The 13,322-nt window shown below is 41.8% G+C and overlaps 1 protein-coding gene across 3 annotated transcripts in view; it reads left to right on the forward strand.

Annotated features, from left to right (window-relative positions):
* LOC147631997 (glutamate--cysteine ligase A, chloroplastic-like) overlaps nt 1-10,220 on the forward strand; it is a 69,737-nt gene extending 59,517 nt beyond the window's left edge. For 2 of the 3 annotated variants that reach the window (XM_086808547.1, XM_086808546.1), the window contains 10 exons: nt 4,564-4,632; nt 4,730-4,800; nt 5,394-5,462; nt 6,655-6,748; nt 6,888-6,977; nt 7,099-7,179; nt 7,316-7,408; nt 8,491-8,571; nt 8,694-8,763; nt 9,771-10,220. In XM_086808547.1, coding sequence (XP_086664673.1) covers nt 4,564-4,632; nt 4,730-4,800; nt 5,394-5,462; nt 6,655-6,748; nt 6,888-6,977; nt 7,099-7,179; nt 7,316-7,408; nt 8,491-8,571; nt 8,694-8,763; nt 9,771-9,859 — 807 coding nt within the window. In that variant the 3' untranslated portion in view covers nt 9,860-10,220. Of the gene's footprint in view, nt 1-4,563; nt 4,633-4,729; nt 4,801-5,393; nt 5,463-6,654; nt 6,749-6,887; nt 6,978-7,098; nt 7,180-7,315; nt 7,409-8,490; nt 8,572-8,693; nt 8,764-9,345; nt 9,590-9,770 lie in introns of all 3 variants that reach the window. The other variant, XR_015267406.1, reaches the window with a different exon arrangement.
* The last annotated feature ends 3,102 nt before the right edge of the window (nt 10,221-13,322 follow it).

A 13,322-nucleotide genomic window follows, 5' to 3' on the forward strand; every position in this document is an offset into this window, starting at 1 on the left:
AGGAACTCATCCAATGCGTCCAAGATTATTGTAGACCAGAAAGCGTAGGCAGGCAAGACAGGTGGTAAATTGAGTACTGAGGAGACAGCTCAGTACAAGGAGAAGGGTAGGTGCTTCTTTTGTTATACAAAAGGACACACCTGTAGGGAGTGTCCTAAGAAGACTACCACTCCACAGACAACCGCCCCAGCCTCCACGGCTTCAATGGTGAGCCCAGCTCCCACACAGACCCGAGCGGCTGTCTCTAGTTCTTCGGATCCCAATGCTTCAGTTGGTGTAATCGTTGGCCGGAAGCTCGAAGATAAGAAGGGCGGCACTCATGACTAGGAGTGAGAGCGCAACGAATTGCTCAAGACCTTTGGCTACATAGGTGGCCAGAGAGTCGTCGTCTTGTTTGACAATGGCATCACGTGAAGAGTGGGTATCACCAGGTGAGGATTGTTGAGGGGGACATCCCCAAGACAGCTTTCGTACGGAACGGGTCCCTTATGAATTTGTTGTCATGCCTTCTGGCTTGACGAACACCCCAACCACATTCAACCGCATGATGATGCTTGTGTTCATGGACTTAATAGGAAAGTGTGCGTTCATATTTCTGGATGACATACTAGTATTTTCAGCTACTGTTGAGCAGCATGACATTGATGTGGAGAAAGTCTTGAAGTTGCTGGAAAGCAACGAGCGCTGCTACGTCAATGAGAAGAAGTCGGAATTTTATTTGTTCGAGGTTCACTACCTTGGATATATTATCAGTGCCGAGGGTATCCGACTTAATGCGGCCAAGGTGGCCGAAATTGTCAATTGGGCAACGAGCTTTACGTCAATGAGAACAAGTCGGAATTTAATTTGTTCGAGGTTCACTACCTTGGATATATTATCAGTGCCGAGGGCATCCGACTTGATGCGGCCAAGGGGGCGGAGATTGTCGATTGGGAAGTACCACAGATTGCGTTTGACATTAGATCCTTTGTGGGTATATGCCAGGCATACTCCACCCACATAAACAAGTTTTCTAACCTCTCGGCGGATCTCACCGATTTGCTAAAGGGTGTCAAGACTAGAAGGCAACGGATTCAAATGACTCCATGAGCATTGGAGACATTCAAGAACCTCAAGGTGGCTTTGTCAGAGCGCCTTATCTAGCGCTTGCCTCGTAGGACGAGCCGTTTCAAGTGAACCGATGCGAGTAACATGGCAGTTGGAGGTGTATTACAACAAAATGGCCATCTAGTAGCTTACATGGCTCATAAGTTACTGCATGCAGAAAATAATTACTCGGTCTACGATCGGGAACTCCTAGCAATCATTTTGGCCTTAAAACATTGAAAACATTTCCTTTATGGCGGTTAATTTGAGGTTCGCACCGACCATCAGGCATTATGCTCGATTCAAACAATGCTAAGTGCACAATGGAGTGATCAACAGTACTGCTGGAGCCAGATCTTCCAGCAATTTGGTGGTATGATCGAGTACCTTTGAGGAAAGGCCAACTCAGTGGCCGATGCTTTGAGCAAGAAGGGACAAGTGACTTTGATTCAGACCACTAGACTCGACCTCGCTGGTACAGGACTATATGACATGAAGTATACGTAGGCAGATTCCAAGGAATTCGGTACACAGTGGGAATAGGCATTGGATGATACAGGACCATGCCACTTTTTGATACGCGATGGTTGGCCTTTCTACAAAGGCCGACTTTGTGTCATGCAGTCGTTCAGGGCAGCTCTTCTCCATGATGCCGAGGATGCCATCACTGGTGGTCATTGGGGCATAAATTCAGCTCTGGAGAGGTTAGAGCGGCAGTATTATTGGCCAAGAATGAGGCAAGATGTGTTTGCACATCTGCAACAATGTGACATTTGTCAGAAAGTGAAAGCTCCTCGTGGAAAGAAAATAGGGTTGTTACAGCTTGGACCGATTCCCGAAGGACCTTTCCAAGATATATCCATGGATTTTGTCAAACGAATTTACCTCCCAATCCGGGTAAGCGTAATACTCAGTGATTGACTATTGTTGATAGATTTAGCAAATTTGTTATGCTTATACCTTGCAGGGCCAATGTGACCGTCGAGGATGTTGCCCATTTGTTCATTCGGCATTGGTACCCAATTGGCGGGATTCCTAGGACCATAGTATCAGACCGAGATGCCAAGTTTACCAGTCAGTTTTGGAGGACATTCTTTGATAACTTTGGTACTAAATTGAATTTTTTCAGTGCAATTCATTCATAGACTGATAGCTAGACAGAAATCTACGACGAGTTGGCCTTTGATGTGCTGAAGTGTTATGTCCACGATCAGCAAGGTAAGTGGGAATCGTATTTGCCTTTAGTTCAACCTGTTTTGAATGATTCCTTTTCTTCAGCTATTGGTAGGACTCCATATGAAGCAACGTTTGGAAGACCATTCTAGTCGCTATTGACCAGAACCTCGTCTTCACTACATGAAGCGAACAGAATGACACAGTCTTACCGGAGATTTTGGAGTTAGTGAAAGATAGGTTGGCTAAAGCACAAGAGACCTACACTTGACAGGCCAACAAAGACCGAGGGGATAGGAAGTTCTGGGAAGGAGATTGGGTTTATCTTCGGATCATGAAGCAAAGATTGAAACAGGTGGGCAAGCGATGCCCAAAGCTATCATTTAGGAGCTTCGGACCTTTTTCCATCCAGAGAAAGATTAACGAGGTTTCAATGAAGTTGAAGCTACCTCCGAGTTGGACTATGCATGATGTGCTCCATGTTAGTTGGCTAAAACCATATGCAGGTCCAATCCCTTCAGAAGTGAAAGACGAAGCAGAACCAGTTATCATTGATGAAGCTGAAGTGATGGTTCTAGAACAGATCCTTTTGCCGCTTCAAGCATGGCCCAGGCCGAAGAAAAAGACAATTCCTTACAAAGTTTCAGGACCGAGGGACCCATGAGGTGGTATGGCTTGACAAAAGGTTCTTCGACGACTATCCAGCTTTATTGACGGACTATTTGGAGGCTATGCAGCTTCCGTCAAGTTAAGGAGACTTGGATGCCATGTGGACATATCTGAACAAGAACTTAGAAGGTGCAGGACTTGGAGTGGAAACTGGTCCCATGTGAGCCCAGTCCGGGACGAGTCAGCCAGGGTTCCACTCTATGCGTCCAAGGTCAGGTGTGCTTTCTCTTGCACATGAAGCAGTGCCAGCCCGCGCTGTGAGTCTCCCTCTGGAATGATGTCAGATGTTCTGTGTATCTAGTTTGCTACTGGATGCCAAACCTGTGTAGGCATGTAGGTTTTGCATGTAGAGATGGGGCCAGCCCATAGGGCTATCCCAAGAGTATTAATGTGGGCATGGGGGAGGTGTAGAGACACCCCCAAGGGGCCAGGAGGGCCCCGGCTGTGCCTACCAGCCATGAGTTGGGCTGTAAGGGGCTGTCGGCCAGTCTTATGGCCTGTAGACAGCCAGCCGACTAGGCCCCAGGCCCTCTAGGGCTGTCGGCCAGGTGTGGGATAGCCCACACAGGCTGCCCAGCAGCCTGGACAATGTCCTTGGCCATGCATAGAGTGGCCAGCCCATGCAGAGCGTGAAAACACTGATTTTATGGCATTTATTGCTATTTTTCCCAAGTCGTGGAGAAAACTGCTGCTGGCCGACTTGTTTGTGCTGGCCGAGTTGAAGCTTTAGAGGGTATATAAACCCAGCCTAGAAAACGATTAGATCATCTCATCAATCACAAAGTGCTGAAGCATCTCAAGGGCCCGGACAGCCAAGGGAGAAGCTAACGCAAAGGGGTGAAAGCTGAAGGTCAAGGGCCGCGTTGTAGTACGTGTTTGTGTACTTGCACTAGGGAGGCTCGAACCATGGTCTTTGCGAGGGTGTGAGCCGGGCTCTTGTACGAGAGCGCTTGTTTGTGTGTGGTCTTGGAACAATAGTTTCGCATTCACTCCTCTCTAGGTGTATAAGATTGGTGGCTAGGCTACTTTGACTCATTCGATGAGTCCAGCATTGACAATCTACTCCGACACACTTTTGTTTGGGTAACTTGTCTTCATATTTGCGTTGAATTGGATTATCTGGCTGGCAAGCCCAACTTTGTACAGATTAAAATACTATACATCAGTATTGAGGGGGGGAGGGGGGTCTGCCTATTTGTGGCCCTAGTGGTGGTGTAGTGTGCAGTGCTTGTCTCTTGCAGATTGTTTTGTGCAGTGATGTATCTTTCAGTTGTTTTGTGCATTGTGGTTGACAGGTGTATTGTTCATGAGACGGTGCCCAAGAACGTTCACATGTAGCTGGTGTAGCTACATATGGAACAGTCCATAAGTTATGTATTGCATGGATAAGGGGGTTAAGTATGAGTACTGACTGTGAGTTAGTTTAGATGTCCAAATTATAGAATGTTATGCCTGTGCTAATCAGGGAATCCTAGGCCTGTTTAGATGTATCAATTATGAAAGATTTACCCCATAGATTATGCCCATGTACTATGAGTTGCAACAGTAAACTTTGTGAAGTTTTCAAGTTTTTTTGATAGTGGGCATTAATACAATTGAGACTAGATTTGAAGTTTTGCAAAATCCTATGTACAGGTGAACTTGGATTTCAGTTCTGAGGACGATATGGTGAACAAATTTCGAGTTGGCCTTGCATTACAGCCTGTGAGTCATTTGGCATCAATGTAGTCAGTGGATCTTTAAAAGTTCAGATTGTCTATGGATTGGTAAAGCCTTCTCACTTTTCTGAATGAATTTATAGATTGCAACAGCTCTCTTTGCGAATTCTCCTTTCACAGAAGGGAAGCCCAATGGGTTCTTAAGCTTTAGAAGGTTAGCCAGGTTGAAGTTTATAATTGTAACTGTTGTTCATCTTTCAATGCAGTGTGTCAACAATTTGAGGTTGTTTGAATAGATTCCAAGGAAACGCTCAGTCTAGTTTTGATTCAAAAAGTTAGGCCGGCTTCACTAGGTCTGGACGACTAAGCTTCAAGGAAAGGCAAATGAGGCGACTATAATGTCCATCATCAGATACTTGATTACGGCCGCCAGCCTCCCTATTCTCACATCCATCGGACAAGTGTTGCCCAGACCACCTAGTCTCACAGCCAAGAGAACGTTTTTTTTTTTTTTTTTGGGGTCATGTCTAGTGTGATGAGCTCCTCTATCACAACGTCCTCCAATCAGCTTCTTTGCTGCAGCTGGCCCACCTGTTTTCTCTTCAAAGCATTCTGTGTGGCCGCTGTCCACTGTTGTTTGAAGCAACAAAACTGTCGTCCACCTGCTTTGAAGATTTGCAAGCAGCCGGACAGGACGAAAGAGTGCACACCTAACCAGTCACCCTTATATTAGTTGGTGAGGTATATTCTAAATCATTTCTTAGCTTTTCTTTATAGTTGTGGCTTACTGCCATGCTTGGTTTGCAGTGAAATCTGGAAGGATGTAGACAATAACCGAACTGGCATGCTACCGTTTGTTTTTAATGATGATTTTGGGTAAGTTCTGGTTCCTTAAGCTCACTGTGTGTCTTCTTTTTAATTTAATTTATGCTTCAGCATTTCTTTTTGTGCCATTGAAGTGCCACGGTGTTGAATCAGTTGTCTCTATGAGTGTAATCGTGAAGAGATCAGGGACCAATTTGCATCTAGAGCAGTGAACACACCGACACATACGCACAGAGAACAGAAGGAAAGTAGTTGCACTCACCAACCCAAGTACAGGCTTGGCTGCTCTAGACCACCTTTGAATGTAGGAGAGAGAAGGATGGTCACCTGAAGGCAAGGCCTTGAGATCAGAGACCACCTTGCTTGCATTAGGGGTCTTGGTAATCGTAAATTTACCTCATGGGCTAGGCTAGATCCAGGCACACCCAGATGTGCACGCCTCCTCACTTGTATAGGTATTAGTTCCTCACACTAGCTCTGTAATTGAGCCATAAAAGCGGCTTCAAAAAAAAAGGGGTTTTAGATAATCAAACAAACTCATAAAACTATGAAATTTCTTGAGTGTGCTTGGTAAGCATACCTCTACACATGGTAAGAATTTTGAAAAGAAATCATATAGCTAGCAGATATATGATTATCAAAAATACGAAAAATGCGTTTAAAAACTTGTAATAGGCTTGCTTTTGAGAAAAAGTGTGGAAAATGGTATTGGAAGGTACGTGCCAATTGTTTATAAAAGTCCAAAATATTTTTTTCCTTGTATTTGTAGGGTGCTTAAAATGATCAAAGGTGTTTTCTAAGCAAAACTCCAAAAATTAGAATGTTTTCTTGGGAAAACTGCCTAAATCAGGACCATGAGGAAAGATCTGTTTTAAAACTGTCCAACTATCTTGTGTTGAGAGTATTTAACTAAAAGGAATTTCTTGGAAATTTTTTACTTAGAGAGAAACGAGTTTTATTCAAAAGTCTCTGAAAGCCACAAAAACGGACTAGCATAAACACTCATAGTTTTATGGGATTATTAACTCCAATAGCCAAGTATGTTCTATCCTTAAGCTGCATCTTGTTAATTTTTTAACAATCGAGGAAAATAATAGTGTTGTCATCAGTATGTGCCAATGGTTTGGTGATGCTAAAATACATTAAATGTGATGTGTGCATTGCTTTTAAAAAATTAGTGTTGGTTCTTTATGTGCGATAAAGGCAAGGTCTCTAACACGCTTCTTGTCTCTAAATTATATAGATTTGAGAAATATGTAGAATATGCCTTGGATGTTCCGATGTACTTTGCCTATCGCAACAAGCGCTACGTGGATTGTTCCGGCATGTCTTTCAGAGTATGTGCTTAATACTCCTAACGTTGCTGTACAATTTTTTTCAGTTCTCTTATTGGATTTAGTTATACCGAATGTGACTGCTGGATGGAATCCCTACTGGCTTACTATGCTTCAATTGTGGCTTCTATACTCTTTACAGGACTTTATGGTGGGTAAGTTACCTAACTTGCCTGGTGAGAAGGCTACAATCAATGACTGGGAGAATCATTTAACAACAATATTTCCAGAGGTTTTGTCCTGACTAAGGATCCTTCTTATGCTGCTTGAACAAATAGTAAGTTATTACACATAGTATTGGTTGCCCTGCAGGTGTATTACATGAGTAGTTTGGTGTGCATGTGTTTCTCCAGGTGAGGCTCAAAAAGTTTTTGGAAATGAGAGGAGCTGATGGGGGTCCATGGAGAAAACTCTGTGCATTGCCAGCATTTTGGGTAAATATTTTCATTAAAGTCAAAATCTCAGGGATAAATTTTACCATGGTGGGCTGTAACGTGGCAATTGGAAAAAAAAATTTGGGGTTAAAAAAGGGCAATATAATTAATTTGAGAAGTATGTTTTTTTCCACAGGTAGGCCTGCTCTATGATGACACATCACTTCAAGCAGCATTGGAGATGACAAGAGATTGGACCCCAGAGGAACATCTGATGTTGAGAAACAAGGTGATTTGTTGAGTGGTGAATAAAGTGACTTTTTGTATTTGCTAGTATTTGTAGCAAACATGTTTTTGCAACTTGCTTTGAATTGTAAGAGTGGCTTACTCTACGGGCTTTGTGAGCATTTTGAGCTGTCCCCTCGCTCCAAATGTGCTGCATGACTTACTGTGGCTGTCACTTATGGCTGCCACATGTGCTTGGAATACACAGAGGATCTTTGAGGGCCGTCCTCTGTGGTCCACTCGGAGGGTAGCTCCGTGACACCTGACTCCCGAAGGGTGTCCAACAACCACCTAGGTACTCGAACATATCGCTGCATTGTAATTGGCCTCAGTTGCATGGTGTCCATATAAAGTGCCCGTTCATAGAAGTAAAAAGATCCAAGCAAAGCTCATCCAAGGTGCCCAAGATCTGCGAGATCTTTTGTGTCTAGTGCGAAGGCTCACATTCCGAACTCGCCTTGTCAGCACAAAAACCTACAAGGAAACCTATGGACGACCATCTTTCACCCAATCTAACACTTTCCATTTGTCCAACCGTCCATGATGAAACACGGCAGGCTAGCAAGTATCCTCCTGTTTGCAAGTCCAAAATGTCCTAAATAATAAAAAACGGGTTTTAAATGCAACCTTGGTGCAGAGCAGAGCTTTGTTGGGCAAGCTGGTTGTCCACTGCCTCCACCCAGGGGGGAAGAGCTGTACAAAGACTGTGTACTTGGCCGTCCTCAGTAGTGGTCACCTTTGGTCCCCTGGCATGCGTTGAAGCTTCTCAGAGGCCCCTCTCGGGGGTTAACTTGCGTTACTTGCATTAAACTACGTTTTTTGTTAGCTACATTCACAGACAACCTCTTTTGTCCCCTTTCTACATTAGGGCTCACAACATGGGCTGATTTCCTACCAAATTGTAACCCTAATCCCAACTAGTGGCCTAACTCCAACACTAACTGATAGTTTGGCATGACACATGCAACCAATAATTGAGGACGATGCATGTGAGACTCAATGCAGTCATATTTGTTTTAAAATATTCTGTGAAAAGTTTGGTTTGCCAAGAAACTAAGTTACTGATTGTAACAAGCTTTTTTGTAGGTACCAAGCTTGGGATTGAAGACACCCTTTAGGGATGGGTTCTTAAAGCACGTGGCACAGGACGTGGTGAACATTGCAAAGGTTGGTTTGCGCGAAGAGCTGTTTTGGTTTGGAGCCTTCATTGCCATGCATAATAATTAAAGTTCAAAAGTGATTAGCTTGGTGTTATTAAACTTGTTCTCCTTTCTTACTACAACAAAAAGGAGGGGTTGCAAAGAAGAGGCTACAAGGAGGCAGGATTCCTGAACGAAATCATCGAAGTTGTTAGCACAGGTGCGATTTCTGACTCGTTTACTCACAGATGATTCACTGCAGGGTGGTTTGCTTTTATTTTTGTCCTGTTTATTACCACATGGTTGCAATGGAGCAATTTTTTTTTCTTTGCCTAAAAATACTTGCTTAGTAATCTGATTTTTTTGCCTTCTTGCAAAAGCGACAATCCTAGGATCTGATAGATCCTTTGGGTATGTTTAATTCTCTCTGTCACACATTTTTTATAAACTAGTTTTCATGATTTAGATCATAACTTGCTAAGTCTCGTGTTTTAGTAATCACTCTATCAGTTGAACTCATTGTATTTTTTAATTTATGTCGTTTTATTTATTGCAAAGAAATTTCCATGTTTATTATTGTCTTATTTATGTCGTTTTATTCATTGCAAAAAATTTTCCATTATTTTCCTTGTGTGTGTGTGTGTGTCTCTATTATTATCTCAATTTGTAAGGTTGGATATATTCCAATCTAATGAAGGTTTATGATTATTTTCATGGTGTGTGTCTATTATTATTCTCAATTTGTAAGGTTGGATATATTCCAATCTAATGAAGGTTTATGATTTGCGTTAGTTCTTTTTAGATTCTAGGGGATTGCTCCTCCCCCCTTGTGTGTGCACGTATGCATGATGTGGGCGTCCAGGACAGACAGCTAGAAGGGCAGCCAGGTCTGCAGCCTGGGAAAAAACTGGTGGTCCTGAGATTTGATATATAATAGGGTTGTTAATAATCTGCAGTTGTCTTGCGTTTGAAAACAAACCCTTAAAAGGGTTTGCAAACATAGCATGTTGTGGGCGTCCAGGACAGAGAACTAGAAGGGAAGACAGGTGCGCAGCCCAGGAAAAAGGCGGTCCTCCTGAGAGTGCCATACAATAGGTTATTGTTAACAGTCTGCAATCGTCTTGCGTTTGAAAACAAACCCTTAGAAAGGTTTGCAAATGTAGCAGGTCTTTTTGGGGACTGGATGGTTTGTATCTCAGAGAACTAAATCGAAGTTTGTGTTCACAGGGATAACACCAGCAGAGAAACTTTTGGAGATGTACAAAGGTGATTGGAAGGAGAGTGTAGACCCTGTTTTTGAAGAACTTCTATATTAAGCAGGTAAACTTCCACCGCTACTGATTTGGTGGCAGGGATAAGCTGATGCATGCACACACGGAAGATGATGTCCAAGACATACTCGAGTTAGTACTCTCTGTTTCAAATAATAAATCTTGTATCAATTCAATGTCACACATTTAGAGGATCGATAATGCATGGATTGGTAGAAGAAGAGTTGCATCCATGAATAAACGTCCAGGAAGCAGGCAGACATTTACAAGTTTTATGATTTCCTGATAATTCCAGCTTTCTAGAGCTGTTGTAATTTTGAGTAGGAGAATAAAAGGCTTCCAGAATTTGTATGCAAGAGATTAAGTGGGCTTTGAGCATGATTATGAAGTACATAATCTTCTCATTTGTACATGTGTAGTCATTCAAGCATGGTGGCATGTCTGGAGTCTTTGATGCTCTTTGCATTACCCTGTCAATGCTTCAGCATAAAGGTGTCTTCCAAGGAATGCTAGAAACTTTATTTAGTGGGTAATTGCTACTATTGCCCAGCCATGGAGTGCAATTAAATGTTTTTGATCAAATAATAATGCTGACTAAAAAGCTCCCAAGCTAAACGATTATTTTAAAGAAAGATTTAGATTTAATGAAGGATAAGTCATAAAAAGAATGTTCATTTAGAAGATTTTTATTTTGTAGAAAAGCATTCTTGACATGAGCCGAGAATCACCCCTTAAAAGTACTCCTGTATACGTTACTGCAATCCAATGCACTTTACAAATAAGCATGCATTGCAAAATTTAACAGAATAATGTATACAAGTGAAGGAGGGGCTGGAAAAATGTTTATTCCTGTGATTTGATATTAAAAAGGGTTAATTTTCTCTAATGCTTAGGTATCACGAGTATAATGTGAGCCTCTCTTGAAGCAGTTCAAAAAGTTATCTGCCAAACAATACCAGCTATAATTTCTCCAGTAGTTGCGAGTCCTTTTGAGAGTCGATATGTCACCCCCTCCATTTAAAGGAGGCTATTGAGTAAGAAGATCAAGTGGATATACTGATCCCTTTACCTAAAGATCAACATGTTAAACATAGTCCGTTTGGAAAAGAAGGGTGAAGATAGCCTGAGGGTGCACATTGTTTGCTAATGACACACCTCAACAATGGCCTCCAAATGTGCTTATTGGCTACTAGATCTTCCTCACAGTTGAACACACATATATACATGCTATGCTTTAAGTGCTTTAAAGGCCAGCTTGACAAAGCCCAATTGTCCCGTTGTTGGTCGCCCCAATGCCTCAAGGCTCAGCTTGCCTACATTGCAATCCTAATCACCAATGCTTTTAAGCCTTTGGCACAAGATTGGCTTAAGCTTTCCCATCTTAGTAGGTGGCAATGGCATTCCAAAGTGTATCATGAAAATCATAGACAAAGGGCTAATGTACCATAGTTCGGCAAGTTCTCCATGATTTCGTCAATGCACTCTTGAAGATGAGTTTGAGCATGGTAGGTTCTTTGCTTTATGGTTTGTGGGCAAGCAAGGGGTTTATCCTACCCGAAGGTGTAAAAGACTTTTCAAGAGGTGTCGGAAGGGCTTTCTAAAAGAAACATGAGAGTCTGAGGCCATTCAAAACGCTTGAAAACTTTGTCATGCCATCACATCTAAAATGTTGTTTGTGAGTAGCAACTATGTTCTTCGATGTTCACTATGAGCATGGAACGTGTAAGTTGTAGAACTTTACCTGAATCTTACCTTGGGTGTAAGATTTGCTCATTGTCAAGTAGTGATCGAATTCCTAGTCTAGGACTTTAGACGCATGGGTGGGTTTACTTAAGCTATGAACTTGTAACATGGGAAGCATAACTTCTTATATGTGTCTTGATCTATGGTTGCGTTGGTCTAAGATTATTTGTAAATGAGAGAAAGATGTGAATACGGTAGTCAAAAAGGGTAGAGATTGATTCCATGGATGAATTAGGGTCACATGAACTAAACACATGCAATGTGCTAACAATGTGTTCATGAAGGGACAACCCATGTTGATCTAGAAGTGTTCCTTCAAGACTACAACCCATGTGGATCTAGAAGTGTTCCTTCAAGATTACAAATCAAATCTATTGGTTTGGAGTCTCACTTCTGAGCAAGATTATGCAATGTAAACATAAGGCCTTGGCTTTGAGTATCCTACTTATTTATTGTGATCCATGACATTAAATTCCATCACAAAGGAGGAGTGTTGGAACTATGGTGATTGAGGGAAGCATAGCTTCTTATTTGTGCCTTGATCTATGGTTTTGTTGGTCTAAGATTGTTTGTAATTGAGAGAAAGATGTGAATATTGAAGTCAAAAAGGTTAGAGATTGATGCCATGGATGATGTAGGGTCACATGAACTAAACACGCGCAATGCGCTTGTTACATGGACAATGTGTTCATGAAGGAGCAACCCATGTGGATCTAGAAATCTTCCTTCATGGCTACAAATCAATCTATTTGTTTGGAGTCTCACTTATGGGTAAGATTAAGCAATGTATATGTAAGGCCTTGACGTTGAGTCTCCTACTTGTTTATTGTGATTATCATTGCTAGGAGTCTTTTGATTATGAATCTAATACTTTGCTTTGATCCAAACAAAGTGCTTCGTCATGGTTTTTCATACTTGCTCTCTTTGTTTCAATAGGTGTCTAGATTGTTAACTTATGTCAAGTCATCAAACCCACCTTTGTAATGGTAGCCTACACAAAACACCAAGTGAAAATTTCATGTGTGGTTTGGTATTTCATGAGAAGACTAGAATTTTGATCAACTTCCTGTACACTTGAAAGTGTCTTCAATAGACAAGTTTTGGTCAACCTTCATCGAGCTATCGACTTCTTACATTCACGCATGCCAAATGAGCTAAGAGAAAGATGTTGCATGGATTTTGCTAGACCTCAATCCCCAAACAATAATGCATACAACTAAGATGAATCGTCTCAACTTAGCACTAAGCGTATGTTGTGTTTATGAGATCGCTTTGTGGTGATTTTCTATCAAAGTGGGGTTATTTACATAGAGAACAATGATTATATATCAAAGGGGGGTTATTTACATAGAGAACAATGATTCTATATATGCCACATTGATAAAAAGTATATGAGTTCGTATATAAATGTGAGGCTTTGGCTCAATAATCACAATACAATTCAAGAAAATAGAATTTGCACTAATTTTTGAGGCAGAATGAGAACAATTTTATATATAATCAAGAAATCTTACAACAATCTGATATAAAGCACTCTTGGAGGAAAGAGCTCAAACCATCCGACTATCCCCGATCTCTCTCGCGCACTCTTATGAAAAACTCGCACTCATGCTCGCACACGCACTCGCTTGCACTCTCAATCTCTCTTCTTCGCTTTTTTGCCTATTCCTCTGCTTCATGTCAAAAGCCAAAGTAGCCCTTTTTGGAGCTTTCTCGATCTCTATGCCATATTTTTGGCAATGTCGCCCTTTTAAAAAAAAGTATG

Source organism: Cibotium barometz, chromosome 14 (assembly GCF_041138505.1).
Source record: "Cibotium barometz isolate CiBa-2024 chromosome 14, ASM4113850v1, whole genome shotgun sequence".
NCBI lineage: Eukaryota > Viridiplantae > Streptophyta > Polypodiopsida > Cyatheales > Cibotiaceae > Cibotium > Cibotium barometz.